Genomic DNA, 19,462 nt, shown 5'->3' with positions numbered 1-19,462 from the left:
TGGCATTTATTTTTGCAGTTTGAGTATCTTTGTTAAATCGCCATGCATCTTTGCTAACCTGAATTTCATGTGATTTGTATCAAAGTTCATGTATGATGGTGAAGGTGATTTTAATTGTAGTTTTGAGTCTAATTTTTATAATTGAACACTTCTCAATAAAAACTATTTGTTTTTGTTTGCTTGCTTGTTTTGTGTGTGTGTTTTAATGAAATCATGGTGATTATGTCAGTGAAATACATTTAAGATACAATTTTTCATACGTGCATTTGAACACAGAAATTTCGAGTCTACCTGTACCCAACTCAATAGGGGAGACCGGGGATAGTTGTAACGTGGGTCAGTTGTAACACTTCCAATTTCTCCAATCAGGGCTAAGTTTCAAATGATGTGATTCATCCTGTGCATGCCCAATTCAGTTCTGCTATCACATGTGAAAAATCAGCACATTTTGTCAAACACAGACAATTTAACACAAAAAAAAGTAATTTGTATGCCAAAAGTAAGTTTTTCTTTTTATTTCAATTTCTAATAGCATTATCTGCTTTGCAGTTAACATAATTTAAGTTTGATGAGTTTATTTGTATACCTATGGGGATATATTCTGTGTAGGTCTTTAGTGCTAATGTTTTAGCCGTTGGCTGTAATGTTAGCTAGTTCATGGCTATAGAGTCTGGGTCAGTTGTAACAATAATGCAGATGTTACAACTTACCACACTATTACTTTAACTTATATTAAACAAGATGGGGCAACGACATCAGCAGAGAGAGGTTCACTGGTCGCCTTTGTATATGCGGTTAATGCCATTGGCAACACAACCACTGTTTGTGTTCCCACACATACATTATGCAGACCACTGTGTCAGAGATGGACCAGTAGGAAGTATTGGTAGTGGAAATAAATCAGGATGGGTGCAAGAAACAGATTTCCTCATCTTTCTGAAGCACTTTGCAAACCACACCAAGGTAAGCCATGATAAAAAGTAATGGAATTGCGATGCTGTTGCACAACTACATTTTTTCAGCTTCATCGTTATGTTCAAAAGTTGGTGCAAGAGTTGTAGGTTATAATGCCCACTGAGCCAATGAGGCCAAACTCAAGGAGGACCAACCAAAATTAATGAAATATTCAGTTGCAGAAAATTCCATCATTTGTTTTTTTGGGGGGTTGGAATATGTTCAAAAGCTAGATTTCTGCATTCTGTCACACACACATAGCTACATAAATGGCTCTATGTGCATTCATGTGTTGAATAAAAAAGATTACATGTTAATGTTTTGTCAGTACCCTTATTTCATTGTGTTACATTTCACCCCAGGATATGTTACAACTAACCCAGACTATGGGGTTAATTGTAACATTTCACACTTTGTGTTTGAGACCATACCATGCAATGAGTAATTGTGCTGCAGAGAAAATAGCTGCACTATTTAATAGCAAAGAAATGTAAATACTTTGCATTAAATTTTCAATCCACTACCTTAAAAGAGCTCCAAGCTACAGACAGAAATGTCAAAAATGTTACAACTATCCCCGGGCTCCCCTACGTCATTTTAAAAGTGTGGATTTTGAATGGTTCATTGGTGGCTCGTGGTGATGTAATGATTCATTCCAAAGAACTGACTAAAATGGTTTATTTGTGAACTGGTTTAATATTTTCTCACACTGATTTAGGTTAAATCAATGTAAGAAAACTGTGTTCATAGATTTTAGCTAAAGACATGCGTGGAATCTTTTAAAAAATAAATATTATCCATTAGTGTGTTTTTCATAGTTTTAAAGTTTTAAATGGTCAAGGAAAAAGGCTACATTTACTTTACTGTAAAAATCCTTTTTATTTCAAGAAACTTTGTCGCGTGTAATGCTAACACCCTTTAATAAAGTCTTTACATCAGCAAAATATTTACATAAAAAAACAGCAGACGTGAACAAAAGTCTATAAGAAACATGTAAACTTAAAAACAAACGGCAAAATACAGGAAATACGAAAGCAGTGTTTCACAAATTAATACATATGGAGATACACTCATGGAATGTGTCAAACTAAATGGCTTTACACCTTTTCAAATAGGAATGTTTCATAGTGAGGCTCGGTCTTATTGTGTCATGTCGCTTTTGAGCTTGGCAAAAATTAAATTCCGAAATTCCAGCGTGAACTAAATCTATAATTTATTGTTATGCTGACTGAATAATATGGACTTATTAATTTGGTTAATTAATGATTAATTTGGGGCTTTTTCCTTTAATAGGCTATTTAGGTTTAAAATCCTTCCTTTCTGCACTCACTTAAGTTTTTAGTTTTCATCTTACATATACCGCTCTAATCCTGGCGCAAAGTTGGCTTGTCTCATGTAAGTGTTGTTGTAGTTCATGGGGCTGGGGAGGCCCAGTAGCTGCTCCGAGTGCTCGGCGCAGGAGCTCGGGCGCAATGCCGGTAGGGAGAGCCGGTTGCTCGTACAGTACACTTGGGAGCTGCCCGGGGAGAATCCGGACTGGGTCATGGTGGGCAGATTTGGAGGAGAAGCCGGAGAGGAATATGGGTACCCGGTGGTCAGGTTGGATGAAAGGTTCCCGCTGTTTCTGCTCAGCATGTTCGCTGACGGGTTGACAGTCTGGGTCTGGAAGCAAGCAGACGGGTCGGTGCCGGTTACCGAGCAGCTGGAGGTCATAGTGCTCAGATCGCCTCCACCCAGCCCCAGCGCTTGGGAGTTGAGGTCCACACCGGGGCCGCTCTGCACAACCGTCTGCTGACTGATGATGTTGTCGATGCTGAACATGCGCGGCTGTCCTTGGCTGACTCCAGCAGAGGTCTGGTAATGATGCAGCATGGCTGGGTGTGGGGATGTGGCCGTCAGCTGAGAGCCGTAACCTGACCCTATGCCGGCATACAGGGCGTTTGGATACGAAGGCCTTCCCATTGGCGTTGGCGTAAAAGCGCTGGAGCTCTGCATGTAACCGGGGTATGTGCTAACGTCTGTGCGCTTGAATCTTTTCCTTCTCCTCAAAAAACTTCCGTTGTCAAACATGTCCTCAGCTGCGGGGTCTAACGTCCAGTAATTGCCTTTACCTGGTCTGCCGGGCTCCCGGGGGATCTTCACAAAGCAGTCATTGAGCGTGAGGTTGTGGCGGATTGAGTTCTGCCACTTCTTCGAGTTCTCCCTGTAGAAAGGAAAGCGCTCCATTATGAACTTATAAATGCCCCCTAAAGTGAGCTTCCTCTCCGGGGAGTTGGCAATGGCCATGGCGATGAGAGCGATGTAGCTGTAGGGAGGCTTCCCCCTCTGGACGGGCCTCTTCCTCCTGCGGCTCCCCGTGGGCAGGTGCTCCTCAGTCTGACCCAGAGCGCCTCCGTCCTCCGTGTTGGGACTGTTTCCTCGGGGCTCGGACTTGATCAAAATGCTTTCCTTTGACCGGGCCTGCAGCATCAAAGGCGGCGGAGGCAGTGGCGAGTCCAGGCTCACATTTGGAGACATGACAACAGGACTTGCCTCGGCAGGCGATTGCTCTGCGGTCATGTTGCACATGCCAGAGAAGTAGGAATAATTTGCTAGATTCATAAAAGAAGCAATGCAACGATCGCCTTTTTGTCGAAATGATCAGCAGGGGAAAGAATCAACCAGGTGCATGTACAGCCCCTTGCTCTGGCCCCTGTTCTGCCCTGGTGTTTGGGGTAGTGTGTGTGTCAGTTCAGGTGAGAGAAAGGCGTTGACAGTTTTATATGACAAGGCAGGAATGACGCCACTGAGTAGCCAGTGACGACTGAGGCAGGAGGACCCACCGAGTACTCACCCAGAAACTGACCATTTTCTAACAGACTGCGGTTTATATAATACAAAAACTTGCATGCAATGCTAAATTTTTAGATTGTAAAAAGTGTTGTATTTTTACATTGTAGGATTTAACATCTTTAATCAGAAGAGGCCCATGTATGGCAGAACCAAACAATAAAATTGCATTTATTTGTCATTCTCACATGGATGTAATGTTTGAGACACTAACAAAAAATTTAGTGGTGATGCATTCTCTGTCTCTCTGTCTCTCTTTCTCCGTGTGTGTGTGTGTGTCTGTATCTCAGCTGCTCTCTCTGCGCTTTCACTAATGCCTGTGTGTATATCCAGGGCAGAAACAACACTCGGAGAGCTGCTCCATGCTACTCCAAACCCAACAGCCAATCCACCAATTGAAAAATAATAACAAGCCACTGAAAACAAGCAATTGAGCTATCAAAGCTTTTGGGCAAGAAAAGTAAATATCCCTTCATTTCATTTTCATTTTTGGAGAGTGATAATCAAACACTCCCCATGGTGTAGAGGAGAGGTGTTATCTTATGGATTTTGAAGTAAAAACAGGGTTGTGCACACAGTTGGTATGCAGACAACACTCTTTGAAGACCAGAACCTGAAAGTGCTTTTAACTGATGATTCAGGCAAACAAGAAGGCTGAAGTTAATTGCAAAGGTAAAACGCACAGAGATGAACTACCAGTGTTTAAAATATGGGTTAAGGTGTTGAAGCGAGCTGAAGGGAAGATTAATAATGTCAATGACATCCAAGCAACAAATTAAAGGAAAACCCAGGATAGAAGCGGGTAGAGTCCCTGGAAGGTTTCATAAGTAAATATTATGTGAGCAATGTTATAAATCATGCAATCACCAAATCTAATTCAACAACAACACATCACACAAGGTTACATTTTTTGGTAGAAGGGTAAAATCTATGACAAACTAAACTGGGAGCATGCATTTGCCAGACACCATATTGGAATATTTTTTGTTGTTTTTCCTTTTAGTTGATCTCCCAGTTATTACTGTCTAAATATGTGGTAAATCATTGACAACTAGGTAGAACAGATCCATGGAGACAGAGCGATGATGTTCAAAAGAAGAAAGACAAGATGGCTCGTTTTCCTTCCAACATGAGTAACACAAATAAAAAAGTTTTGACAACAGCCAGACCAAAGGTATTAATCATCGCTGCCCACTCTTCCCCCAGATGCCTTTTCCCCCCGATCACCCTCTCTCTGCCAGCACACAGTAGCTGCCACCCCTTCCCACAGATGACTGGACCCCTCCCCACCCAGCCACAGCTCAGACAACACTAAGCCCAGCTAGCTACTCACAGCCAGTGGCTAACAGCTTCAGACAGGCGTGGGAGCAGGGATGTATCCAAGCAGGATCTGCCCCCAGAGCTGTCAGGTCAGGCAGGACAAACAGGGGCTCAGGCCAGGAAACGAGGCCTTCTGCCTCGGGGCCTGCGGCCTCTTGCTAATCCCCACCCTGACCACCTCATTACCCTGTCAGAGCCTTCACACCTCTCTGTACCTCAACACTATCAGTACATTAGTCATGTTGTATGGCCAGTCTGCGTGCTTGTTTCTCTGTCACACCGTACTTTTAATTACTTTATTATGTTCTGACCAGCCAAGAAAAAGCCTGATACAGTAAAACATTTTAAATGAAGTCTACGGATGTGGGAAAATTAATCTAAAATGTAGAACAACAGAGGTTACCAGCACCCAAAAAGTGGAAGTTTCATCTTAGAGTACAAAAATCCTGCTTAATTCTTAATAACTGCAAGAATAGTGACTAAAACTAACTTCAACTCATCTGCAATCCAGTTGTTTAATATGTTTAATAGCTACATTTTTCATCAAATTAAACTTTCATACATTTGCTATTTTTTATATTTAACTGTATATTAGACTGTAGTCAGTCAGTTGGAGTAACTTCACTGGTGGGAAATATTTGTTATTTTTTTGTTAAAAAAGAAATTGTTTAAACCTGACTTCCTTAGACCCCTCTGAGCCTATGCTGTATTCTAAAGCGAGATGATGAGCGAGATGAATCATGTATCATATCGACAGGATTTTAACTGGAAACTATTTGGTAAGTGACAAATTATTTTAATGTAGAATGCCCCAAATTCACTAGTAAACAGAAGTCACAGACCTTCTCTAACATACAGAGCAGAGCATATATTTATAAGTGCATGAAGACAAAATATGAAAAGGGACGGGATTGTGTGGTAACTTTTTTTCACCAACATCAGACACAGTTAAACGTTGCAGCCACTGTGCTTTAAAGGGTAAACATGAACTAATTAGACCGCCATTCACTGGACACTTTTTTAGTTACACCTGTTCCACTGCACATTAACCTAAATATATAATCAGCCACTCACATCACAACTTAATGCATTTAGACATGGTCAAGTCAACACGCTGAAGTTCAAAGTGAGCATCAGAATAGAGAAGAAAGTTGATTTAATTGACTTTGAATGTCATATGGTTATCAGTACCACATGTACTGGTCAGAATATTTCAGAAACTGCTAGTCTACTGGGATTTTCCCACAAAATCATATTTAGGGGTTACAGAGAATGGTCTGAAAAGGAGAAAAATATCCACTGAGAGCTGATAGGAAAGCAACAGTAACTCAACTAAACACTTGATACAACCAAGGTGTGCAGAATAGCATCTCTGACTCCTGTCAGCAAAAAGCAGGAAACTACAGTCCTCACAGATTCACCAAAATTGGACAACAGAAGATTGAAAAGCATTGTCTTTTCTGACAAGTCATGATTTCTGCTGCCACATTCAAATGGTGCAGTCAGAATTTGGTATAAACAACATGAAAACGTGGCTCCTTCCTGCCTGTAATTAACAGCTCAGGCTTCTGCTGGTGGTGTAATCATGTGGTGGATATTTTTTCATATACTTCGGGTCACTTAGTACTGATTGAGCATCATTTAAACACCACAGACTGCTTAAATATGCTTGATGGACATGTCCGCCCTTTTATGACCACAGTGTACCCTCCTTCGGAAGTCTCCTTGCAGGAGGATGACACACTACCACAAAGCTCAAATCACCTCAAACTGGTTTCTTGAAGATGTCAATGACTTCACTGTATAGTCATCTACAGTCACCAGATTTCGGTCAAATAGAGCACTTTTGGGATGTGGTGGAGTGGTTGTGCAGCTGACAAATCTGCATCAATGGGATGATGCTATCATGTCAATATTGAATGTTTCCAGCACCTTGTTCACTTTATGCTGCAAATAATGAAGACGCTTATGAAAGCAAAAGGGAGTCCAACAATACTAGCAATGTGCACCTAATAAAGTGTCCTGTGAGTGTAAACTGGATGCTTATTTAAGGGTAATCGAATGAAGGAAAGATGGCTACTTCATCTCAGACAGACAGTTTCACATGTCCAGTTTTATTTTGTTCTAAATGTTGATTCCACATTGTGCTGCCACACTGGATATTGCATCCATCCTGAACCACTTCAGCCAGAGTTTGACATTGGGGGAATTTTCTGTCAGGAACTGATCATGCAAGATTTTCTGAACCACTTATGTCACTGGTAGAAAATCATATAGCACGACTCCTACAGCATGTACTTTTCCAGTTTTGTTTTAATGTTCTTCACAAGTTTTAGCAAATCTCAGTTACATTTCCAGTCACATTCCCCAGTTTGCTAAGAGATTCACTGATGGTAACAAGTTCACAGGTTCTCTTTTCCTTTTCCATGAAATCCTGAGAAGTACAGAGGGTGAGATGGATGGACAAAGTTGCTGAGTAAACACTTGGAATCTATTCATTCGCAGAGTGGCTCCAGGGGATGGGGAGGAGGGGTTCATGAGAAAAAGTGGGGGAATGAATGAGCGAGAGACAGAGGGAAAGAGAGGGAGACACAGAGAGAGAAACACACGAGAGAGCGCAACCTTTTTCTTGCTCAAGCTCATCAAGTACGGGCCAGGGCTCCTGAAAACGGAGGGATTACCAGGGTACAGGGGCTGTACTGGCCAGGGCCGCCTCTGCTCACTCCTGCACTGCACGCTACACTGCCCTGCTAAAGCACAGCGCATGGTTCTCACACACACACACTCACACACACACACACACAAATCAGTCATGCTTGATGCTTACACATAAGGTAATCATATCTCATTTGCAAAATTTCACATGAACACAGATAAAAAAGAGTGAATTTATGCATCATAAATAGCTTTATAATTACTTCACGAGTATTACTTTAAAAGTAATAATCTCTAATTATTATTATTATATTATTTACATTTTGGGACATTAATGCAATAATAAACTGTCTAGAGCAAACCCAGTTTTCTACTACTGACCTCTGACCATTCAAATGAAAAAACAGACTTTACTTAATGCAGAATATACAGTTTATTCTGCAATTGTTCCTTCACCAGGCAACATAAACCTTCGACCTGTTGCTATATGATTAAAGATTTGCTACTTAAGTTACTTCCTGGATAAATACTTGTCTGCCCCCAAGACACCCAGACAATCCCTCAGCCTTGGGCAATGCAGTGAGGGATGCTGCAAAATACATACACAAGAGGTCAAATCCTGTTAAGGTAAACACAAACAATTAGGAAGTGAGCAACATGTGCATAAAGTGGAAAACATGACCATCTGATAGAGTCTGTTGAAATGCTCCAGGGGATTCTTTTAGCAAGAAGCAAGCGGTGCATAAACGGAAAACTGAAGGTTAAGGAGAAGGGAAAGCAAAATATATCGGCGAAACTTTTAGTGTTGATGTCTAAGCCAAAAAATATCAAAATAACTGACTGTTAACATCATTAAAGGAATAATTTGGCCAATTTAGAAATGCAGAAGATTAAGTCCACTCTTTCCATTAAATATAAAGTTATAGTAGGAGATGGCTAGCTTAGCATACACAGTGAAAGCAAGCAAACAGCAGGCCTTGGTATATCCTATCTAAAGGATTAAAGAATTCACCTAACACCTGAAATGCTCTCTAATTTAACATGGTATAGCCTAATATAGGTATTTCCAGACTTTGCACCCATTTGCTATTATAATGGACTCGTACTTATACAACACTTTCCACTAGTGCTGTATGATACTACAAAAATTGGTATTTATCCGATACCAAGTAAATACAGATCCTATATTCCCGATACCAATATCGATACTTTTAACCTATAAAGGCAGCTTATGTATGGGAGAGCAGGGTGTTATGAGTTATGAGATGAATATTCATCAATTTGCAAATTCTGAACATATTTTAATGATCACTAAATTATTTGTACTTTCTACTATAAATGATTAATCTGACAAAACACACCTTACAGCTTCAGCATGTATTTAAAGCTGGGTTTTTCTGGAGACCTGGAATGTAAATGTGCCTGTCTCTAAAGCACTTTGGGTCAACTTATGCTGTTTAAATGTGCTACAGGCTATAAATAAAATAGAGATGACAGTCAACACAAAATCATTCAAACATTTTTCATACTGGATGTTTAAGGTAGATTTTTTTTTCATTTAAAAAATTTTTTTTTAAACACAATTCAAACTTTTACATACTGAACTTATAAGATGGAAACAAAGTATCACTCCTAATTTGCTAGTATCGATCCAATACTGGCGCTGGTGTACTATCAGTAATGATACTATCCATATTTGGATCCATCTGCCCACATTTACTTTCACTATAAATCTCATTCACCCAATCGCATTCATTTTATCTAACATTCACACATACACTCAGATCAGGGACAGCTTCAGGTTCAGTATCTTGCCCAAGGTTATTTTGACACAAAGACACGATTGATCCACCAACCTTCCAATTGGGAAACGATCCACTCTACTACCTGAGCCATAGCCGTCCTAGTTTAATGACATAAAACACGGAAGTTCTTATATTTCGAGGCTAAAGTAGTCAGAGAAAACAACAAACAGCCTCGTTATAATAAAGTGAAGAGGCAAACACTGCCCTAATACACCGCTCCTTAGTATGATTAGTCAACAGGGGGAAGCTTGCTGAGTGTAAAGGTCCTGGCTGACTGGTCTGTAGGTGCTTTTCTATAACAAGAGCTGCTGACAGAAGAGCAAACAGAGGAAACCATACACCCATCTGTCCTGGAGAGCTGAGGTGGCCAGAAAACAAAGGAAGGAAATACTTTGTCTGCTGAAAATAGTTTCACATAAATAAATAAAACAAAATCAGTAAATCCCGTTTAAAGCATTACATATACCAACAAGCAAACCTTTAAAGATAAAAATATAGAGCATGGTGATCTAACTCAGATACTGAATGTTGGAAATACTGTTTGTTGGCTTTACTGTATGAGGTACTGTGTTTTTGAAGCATTCCTGGGAGGCTATGTGGACCAGACTAGCAGACTGGGTGATGAGTAACAGCTCACCACAGAGGGAAGAAAGGCATGGCTGACTTGTGTCTGTTTACATATTATCAAATGTGCACAGATGTTAGGAGTAAATACAAGTATTTTAGTCTTCAAAGCTGTTTCATCTTGTATTATAATCATCCCAAACTGCAGAGCAGAGTATCAGTGAGGTCACAGTGACATAGATAAATCCTTCATTGGACGTCAGAGTTTCGGAGCAGAGTGAAAATGCAAGAGAGGTGGGCTCAGAGAGGAGACAAGGACTTTCATTCAGCCCCTCCATGTCTCCTTGTAACACTGTCTTTCAACATGCACTTCTCACTCTTTCAGTCCAAGCCTTCAAGCCTGCTTTGAATGTTTTATTTTACTCCAGAAAGGAAGCAAAAAGAAGCTACATTTCCAGTAGAACATTAATTTTATTTAATCGTAAGTATTACAAACTGACGCCAAAGTGTCAGTGTTTATGTCACCATCATTAACAACACTTCTTGTATATCTCAAAGCAGTCATTGGTCCTGGCATTGCCTGGTGGTGAGAGATGGCCAGCAAGCATGCAAGCACACAACAGCCATCTTCAAGGCATTATTACTCTGAGAGTGAGAGGAGAGAGTCGCGATAAGACCCGGCCTTTACACAGACCGATAATGTAGGGTTAAGGTGTCTCTCTCACACACACACACACACACACACACACACACACACACACACACACACACACACACACACACACACACACACACACACACACACACACACACACAAACTGTATGCACACACAAATACAGGCATGCACTTGTGTGTGAGATCTGTTTTAGTGCCAAGTCCAAATGGTCAGCCTTCATCGTGAAAAACTCATTAAAACAGAAAGGTCAGAATAAAAGTAGTTTCAAAGGCTGGATGTTTTCCAACATGTATAAATATAAAATATGGAGAAAAAAAACATTACTGGAAATGGAAACGCTTTTTACTCTATTTGAGCACTCAAACTACTTTATATAACATGCTTTGTTCACACAAGCAGATTTTTCTACACCCAAGCGCTTTCCATCTATCATTCACAGACAGATGAACGCATTGGAGAGCAACTCTGCCCAAGGATACTTTCGTAGTGGAGCAGCCAGGGATTGAATCACCATCCTTCTGATTAGTAAATAATCTGCTCTACCTCCTGAGCTACAGTCACCTCAAATAAACAAGGATAAGAAGAAATAAGAATATAAAGCCAAAAGTACATTCAGTTTTAGATACCCAGTTATTGCCAACTGGTGTTCCCTCTTGCTGTCTACTTCTAATGGTTTATCTGTTCATTTCTGTGGAAGGGACTTAAGACAGAAGTGGCTGACCAATGTTTGCCATCCAGTACCACACCCTGTCTCCTCCTATTGTCCTTCCTGTTGTTTAAGACTAGCCTATACAGGTGGGATAAGCATTCATTATGTCTTCTAAGACCAGTGTACACAAACCACCACTAAACTCCAAGTAAGATAACTCACTAAGCAGATACTCACATATGGGCTGAAGATACACATGTAGGTACATGCATCAGGTCTGCATGTTCTCCTCTGCATCTGTCTGTGAACAGGTTCCAGCCAGGTCATCTCTGTTCTTCTGACACCCCAAAGAGATTAGCTCCAGACACCTCTTGACCCTCAACAGAAACAAAAACGAAAAAGAAATCAAAACATCTTCATATCAGCTGAAACACAGAACAAATACAGACTTAAATGTAGTTTTAAAAATGATTTTTTTCATTAGTCCTTTATTTATCAATCTCACTGAGATTAAAAATCTCGTTTCCAAGAGAGACCTGGAGTCATGGCAGCAAAAGTCAAAAACACATGCACCACATAACAATTAAAACAAATACAATATTCCGTACAAACATGTGAGAAATATACAATAACAGCTTTTAGCTTTTTTTAGTGAATGAAGTTTACATAAATGTCAAAGAAGCTGAGCTTACACTGACAGTGAATGCAGGCTCTTACACCCATCTAGTGGTTACCAGATCAACTGCAGTCTCTGAAATTACCGGAGGTCAGTAGGAATTCTTTTTTCTAACCATAATTTGACTGGAGATCCTCGGCTTTGTCACAATACTATACAATATATCCCATAAGAGTTAAGTATCAGTTTTTTAATTACAGTCATTTTTATATATAGTGACCATATTAAATTGTAACTGGACAATTTTAATTGAAAAATTAGTGCTAGGTGAGGTCAATTCCTTCATTATTCCATGACAAATTAAGAAACTAAAAGATCTGAAGTTGATCCCAAGTGTTGAACTTGCAATTTGTTGCGTTTCATTAGAATTCAGTCGGTGCAGGAGAAGGGGGCCATAATTAACCCCCACAAAAATCTATTAGAGTAGTTGCAAAATCAGCAATCTGGTTCCATCTTAAAAAGAATATATACTCAGAAACCAAAAGGTCAGGAAGATCATGGAAGACAACCAAAGAAGATGATCACAGAATTCTCTCTGTGGTAAAGAAAAAAAAAATCTGAACATCTGCCAAAGTCAAGAACACTCTCAATGAGGTATGAGTATCATTATCCAGGGTTTACAACAGGGTGCCATCCACTAGTTACACTTAAGAACGGGAAGAGCAGATTAAACCTTGAGAAAACATCTAGAAGACATCCACAAACAAGCAACAGCTGAAGAGTGCTGCAGTAAAGAGAGAAAACAGTATTTGGTGATATCTATGAATTTTAGACTTTTGGCTGCAAAGGATTTTCAACCAACGACTAAAAAACAGACTTTATACTTAAAATTGTTGAAATTGTCCTTAATTTTGAGCTTCTCAAAATAGGGAATTGTGTATAAAAACACAGTTAAGGCAGTTAAACCCCATAAGGTAAACCTGAAAGTCTGCCCTTCAGTCAGAGCTTGACTGCATGATTCAAAATCCAATGTGGCGGTGTACAGAGGCACATTTGCAGAAAATAACCCCAATTTGCAAAATCCTAAGGACGTAACTCTATGTTCAAACACAACTGTTGCTGTTAAAAATGAAACAAGCTTCAAAATAAGGAGAAGGAACTTAACTAGAGGTTATGGGATATTCTGAAGGAAAAGATTACGTAGTTACAAAAAAACTAATTTAGATAAGCCGTGATAACTGTACTTACTTCAGTACTGTAGGTGCCACAGATATTCTAATTGCTTCTAAAAAGCCGCGGTGACGTTAACATCGAGAACGGAACAAAAAGGAAGCGTTAGTTCATGTTTCTTCCGGTTTACAGAGTCAGCGTACAGGCGGTTTCCTTCAAAACATTATGGCGTCGAGAAGAGCGACTACAGTTCCAAGTAGTTTTAAAAGCATCCCCACCGACTCTAAAAGGTAGTTTCTATATTTTCCCTTTTCTTTTAAAGTGCTGTGGTACCAGTGTCCGGTGTTTGATTTGTTTTAAATTGTAGCTTATTTTAATGTGAAGAAAACACACTGAAGCTCAGCGGTTTCTCTTTGACGCACTATATATTCTTTTCTTTAGCGACAGGTCCAGACGTATATTTAGAAAATAGTTTATAAGTAGAAATACATTTACAAGCATTTTTTTGTTTAAAGAAAGTTGAGGATAGCTCGGCTAACATTATAGCGTCTGCCTTAGCATACTTTCTGTTTGTTTCATTTTGGTCCTCATTCCTGTATCCTTTATTCTCAGTTCAAAAAGTGGTAACCCTGCTAATAAAGCCAACAACGTCGGATCTGTGAAGAAAACTGTTAAATGTAAGTATGCGATACTACTGTGGGCTTAATAGATTGTTAATTTTAAGTACAGCTGTCAGTGTCAGACATCATATTAATTCATAGTCCCATAAACTCCTCAAAGGGTCTTCCGCAAGGCATTTGAGATGATCACTGTCTGTGTGATTTTCCACAAAAGATCTAATAACAGCTATTATGCAATTTGAGTTGCATTAGGTATAAATAAAATAATCATGACACAATTTTTCTAGAGCTTGCTGAAATATTTTCCTTTATAGAGGAATTTAGTGATATGAGGCTTGCACAGATGTGTTACAGCAGGGATGGGGAACTCCAGGCCTCAAGGGCCGGTGTCGTGCAGGTTTTAGATGGCAACCTGGGTCAATACACCTGAATCAAATGATTAATTCATTGCCCAGCCTCTGGAGAACCTTAGGACATGTTGAGGAGGTAATTTAGCCATTTAAATCAGCTGTGTTGGATCAAGGACTCGTCTAAAACCTGCAAGACACCGGCAGTTGGGGCCTGGAGTTCCCCACCCCTGTGTTACAGCAACATTCAGTCTAAATGTTTTTTTTCTTTAATAATATCCGTAAATGTCCTCATTAATCTTTAGCAAGTGGGACTGTTGTTAAGTCTCGATATCTTCAGTCTGCTGAGAAGACCTCTCTTTCAAAGGTAATGCTATGTTTATTTCTGTTTTTCTGTAAAATATGTGCTTCACTTGTTCATTAGATACATGTTCTACGTCGTTTTACATAGCTTTCAAAGCTAAGCTAAGATGTTGAGATATTGTCTTCTGCCTCTCATATTTATATTTAGCACAAGTCTTAATTTCATCTTGAATTTTGCTGTCACGTGTTTCATACTCATTGCATCTCTGTAAACATTAACAGAGTAACTCATTGACCAATGAGTCGATCACTGTGCCACGACCAGCTTCACCAAAACCCACAGGTGTCAAACCAAAGGCGGGTACTCCGACAAGACGTTCAATGGCCCCATATGCAACATGTAAGTAATCCCTTTGGCCATTGTTGTGACTGTGGGTGCTGATTCAGACGTGTATGGTAAGTGTTGTGCACCTTAATCATATTATCAGCTTTATAAAAAGCTTTTTATTATCATCTGTCGAGACTTTGAGGCAGATCAGAGGTATCCAGTTCACTTTAGAGCTCAGTAATTAGGTCCACCTTAGCCAACATACCAATAAAATCATGCATTATGATAATAGATTTACAAGTAGGCTGCCAAACAACCAAGTCACAACCACTTGAAATGTGACAGCTACTGGCAGTTTTTAAGTTTGGACTTGCAAAAGATCTTGTATCATGAAGTTTACAATACAGCATGCGATCTAGCCTTCAGGAGAGAAATTGGATACACATAAAAAATAAAAAAAATTTAAAAAGAGAGAAGCAAGAAAATCCCTCACTTTGACATTTGCTCTTCTAAGATAAAACTTTCCAACTGCATTCCATCAGTTTGAGACTTGTAGTTTCGTGCCTCTTTTCAGTTCAGCGGCTTTCCAAATCCACTGTTCCTGGATATGGATGTGTTCTGCTGGGTTTTTTTGTTTGTTTTTTTAAAGACAATGGAAATTATGTTTTCTGAAAAAATATTATCTACTGACAAATGGATACACAGTCAACTATTTTGATTCTAGTTGAATTGTTTTCAGTTAATATCTTTAGTAGTGCAAAAAACTCAGCATCTGAGTAAGCATCTATGGTCTAAATGATAATTGTAAATAACACATTTGAATTCTCATTTTCTTCCTTTATAGCAATGTCGTCACGTGAAAATGAAGCATCACTTCTTGGGAAAAGCGTTCTGCAGTCCACATTCTCAGATAATCCCCGCTTTCGACCAGATTTGGATATTTCAGTTATCAAAGGTAAGCTGAAAGAAAATTCTAAAATGCTGAAAATGTTCTATGGTTCGGACTGTCCTGTAACTTTGTTTTTCGTTCTATCTCCCAAGATCGAACAGTCATTGAAAATGCAGTAGAACCTGAAAGAAATCCAGAGAATGAAAAGATGATGGTTGAGATGGAAACATTTCTTCTGGCCTACCTCACAGCTAAGGTTAGTCGATGTAATAGACCTGATTTCTGCCAAATAGCTTTCAGTTTTTCTGTTAAGTTCAGTTAGTGTACAGTAAGATATTAAGTAAAAACATAGTCATCTATTTTATTATTTTGGTGACTTCTACATTGAGAGAAATTATGCTTACAATTTTTTACTTAAGATGGAGAGCAATACAGCAAAACTCAAGGCTGAGGCAGAAACAAAGATCCTGCAAGCAATGGAGGAAGAGCAGTCACTGCATGATGAGGTCAAGGAGAAGAAACGTCAGTACCTCCTCGCAGAAAAGAAACAGCTGGTGAATGAACTGCTGGATTTGCAGGTCTGGAATAATAAATGTTTTCCTTTATTAACGTGCTTTTTAATTAATACTGTTGTGTGTTCTGTTGTGGCACTGCTTACAACACTTGTAAGCAGATGAAGCATGGTTCTCTAAAATCTGCTGGTAGATGTCTGTGTTGATGTTGGGCTTGAAAAATACAGTGATCTGGACCTGGATTCTGTGACACTGGCCTTCATTCACTCCTTGTGAATCTCTCACATGTCCTTGAATCAACTTTTCTTGACAATCCTCTCAGGGCTGTGCAGCTTTTCCTACCACATTTTTTTTCCTATTTGTTGACTTTCTATTAATATGCTTTAGTACACCACTCTGTGGACATTCAGCCTTTGCTGTCCTCGTAGAGGGTGTCGATCATTGTCACCCGGGCTGTGTCCCAATTCAGGGGCTGCATCCTTCGGAGGATCCGGCCTTGGCGGTCTACGTGAGCTGGGTCCTCCGAAGACCGTAAGTGCGAGGCTGTGAAATGGGATAGTCTAGCCTTCAGATTTGCGTCACCGCTGTCTCAGTGTAGTTTAATAAACGCAGCCGTCTGCTCTTTGCTATCTAAAATATAACAGGACATTGGAGTAAATTCTCTACCGTCTCGCACAGTTTTCTGTTTGGTTATTCAGCTGTGTGAAAACTAACTTTAATCTCAGCCAAACCAAGTTACTCAAACAAATAAAACCCTGAAAAAAAGCCAAACAATAACATTTTTAAGTTATCAAAGTGACTTATATATCATGTTTAATTTGAGTAGAGAAAGACCACGTGGCGTCTGAAAACGATATACCGGGAGTCCGCTGTTCTCACCGGCTCTAGTGAGCCTTGACCACCTGGTCAGCTGTCGAGTTGGTGGGTAACAGATGTCTCCGAAAACGTCGGAGCACTTTTGCAAATATGTGATATCTTGATAAACAGAGCAGATATTTGAAGTTGACACACCTACATTCTGGCCTGAAAATGTGTTACAAGTTTATCTTGTGACCCAGAAGGAGTAATATTTCAAACTCTTTAGCTGCTCTCCTCCGCCATTGCCGCGCTTGAAAAGTAAATTTATAATATTTTTATAATAATATAAAAATAAGTATTTGAAAAGAGTAATATTACAACTAAGTAGCTGCCGCCATTGTTGGAAACTGGAATTGGCTGGGCCGCACTATGAATTCTGGGATAGGATGGGCCACGAAGGATACACCTGACCCATCCTTCAAATTCGGGGAGAAGGACTCATTTTTCGGCCGCATTTGGAGCATCCTTCGAGTTGGGACAGCCTTCGTCGCCTGGCTGTGAGGTAAACGGCCTTCAAATGCGGCCTCTGAAGGATACAGCCCCTGAATTCGGACATAGCGCCGGACAACTGTCATCAGTTTTCCTCATGTGGCAGCTGTACGCCAAAATTATCAAAATGAAAACCAAAAAGGCTTGAAATATTTCAGTTTAAACATATTGAATATAAACTATATTAAACTTATACTTTAAATCAAATTACATTATTTTTTTAATTTTTTTTTTAAATTCTAATTTTTGGTGACGCACTGATATATTTAATGTCAATTTGAATTTTGGGTTAACTAATGCAAAAATACACTTAGGTAGCAAACTTTGGTTCTTTGTACACTCTTTTGGATGATGCTGGATTCTATTAATGTCTGGTCAAAACATGTTTTTAAAATGAAAAATGGTGGACACACAAAGCGTATAATTGATTCATGTTCTATAATTATTGTCCCTCAGATTGCTACACTGACTCCTGTGGCAGAGGCTGCTGGTCAGTTTACAAAGAACTACAAGTCTTTTGCTACAGCTGTTGACACCACCCGACATGAGCTGCCTGTTAAGAATTTCTACATTGATGGAGATAGACATGAATTTCTAGGTAATTTTTATTATGTTAAACTCATAAGAACGATTATTTAAAAAAAAAAAAAAAAAATACACAAAATTGCACTGATGACTGCTCCATTAAGCCTCCATATAAATGTTTTGATGTGCTACTTATGTTGGTGAAATCTAAAAGCTACATGGAGAAATCCTTTCTATGTCAAACTGTTGACAGGAGCACAGATAAAATAAATTTTATAATGAAAGTCTTATAATGTAACATAATCAGTATTATTTGGTAAACTACAGTGGTTTATTGGTATGAGGTTATTGGTCAAAACACACACACACACTTTAATTTAAAAACATACGTGTGCCTAGCAGGAGGTGCTCTGACTGGAAAATTAATAAAGACTTAAAGAACTGTATTAAAAAATAAATAAAATAAAATTCTTCCATGAATCAAGTTTTGCTTGGGCTCTGTTGCTCGAACTTTACAGGATAGTGGTATACTGTAAGATTTTGTTGGCTATGGTAAGAACCTTGTTTTAAGTCTAATTTTATATTTAGAAATATATTTTTAAGGTGTTTACATGAGCCACTGTATAACCACTGTGGGCTTTTGTTACAACAAAACTCATATGTGGTGTGTAGCTTGGAAAAAATTATATTGTCTTCTGATGAACCCTCTTTTTTTGGACCCCTTTCAGATAAAGCTGTGGCATCCTTAAAGGAGAGTGAGAAATTGCTGGTGGAGTGCACAGAGGGTGATTATAAGGACAACACTACATCTCTGGAGTGCCTTCGAGACATAAAAGTAACATCAAAGGACATCAGTCAGCAGCTGTCCGGGTAGGCACATGTATATAGAATGTTGTGTTTTGCTGTGTTAGGTTATGATTGTTTTGTTCCTTCTCAGATTGTGTAACAGTGTGGGTATGGCGGCTTTATCGAAACCTTTAAAAACAATCAATTTTATTTTTTCCTCCAGGGCCTTTAAGGAGCAGCTGGAACTGTCATCACTGGTCTGTCGTCAAAAAATCTATGTGCAGCAGAGCACAGAGGAGGAGCAGCTGGGCAGTTCAAGATCCAGAGAGCTCTACTGCCCCAAACATTGAAGAATAGCATTCAGTATGGGATACACAGAACAAGCACTTTGGATATGCTCCAACTCCACATGTTTTATGATTTCTATATATTCACAGGCTTTGTCTGTTTTTTGCATGTACTGTGTAGGTGTACATTTGTGATTTTCTTTGTGGTTGTGTTGTAATTGCTTCTTTATAGATGTGACTAATAAATAAAAGAAAAAAATACTTTAGATTTTGCAGACT

At 39.3% G+C, this 19,462-nt stretch overlaps 2 protein-coding genes across 2 annotated transcripts; one reads left to right on the top strand and one right to left on the bottom strand.

Moving 5' to 3' along the window:
- Positions 1–1,857: 1,857 nt before the first annotated feature.
- foxe3 (forkhead box E3) lies at positions 1,858–10,920 on the bottom strand. The gene has a single exon (XM_039606658.1). The coding sequence runs from the start codon at positions 3,553–3,555 to the stop codon at positions 2,305–2,307; it is 1,251 nt and encodes a 416-aa protein (XP_039462592.1). The 5' UTR covers positions 3,556–10,920; the 3' UTR covers positions 1,858–2,304.
- A 2,458-nt stretch (positions 10,921–13,378) lies between these two features.
- Positions 13,379–19,449, top strand: haus8 (HAUS augmin like complex subunit 8). Its single transcript, XM_031736043.2, has 10 exons — positions 13,379–13,529; positions 13,852–13,916; positions 14,512–14,573; positions 14,792–14,909; positions 15,682–15,792; positions 15,879–15,982; positions 16,146–16,304; positions 18,042–18,183; positions 18,839–18,980; positions 19,120–19,449. Exons 1-10 carry the CDS (start codon positions 13,465–13,467, stop codon positions 19,244–19,246), a joined length of 1,095 nt encoding a protein of 364 aa, XP_031591903.1. The 5' UTR covers positions 13,379–13,464; the 3' UTR covers positions 19,247–19,449.
- Positions 19,450–19,462: the final 13 nt, after the last annotated feature.

The sequence above is a fragment of the Oreochromis aureus genome, linkage group 23 (assembly GCF_013358895.1).
Source record: "Oreochromis aureus strain Israel breed Guangdong linkage group 23, ZZ_aureus, whole genome shotgun sequence".
Classification (NCBI taxonomy): Eukaryota; Metazoa; Chordata; class Actinopteri; order Cichliformes; family Cichlidae; genus Oreochromis; species Oreochromis aureus.
This window is presented reverse-complemented; position numbering and strand designations above follow the sequence as displayed.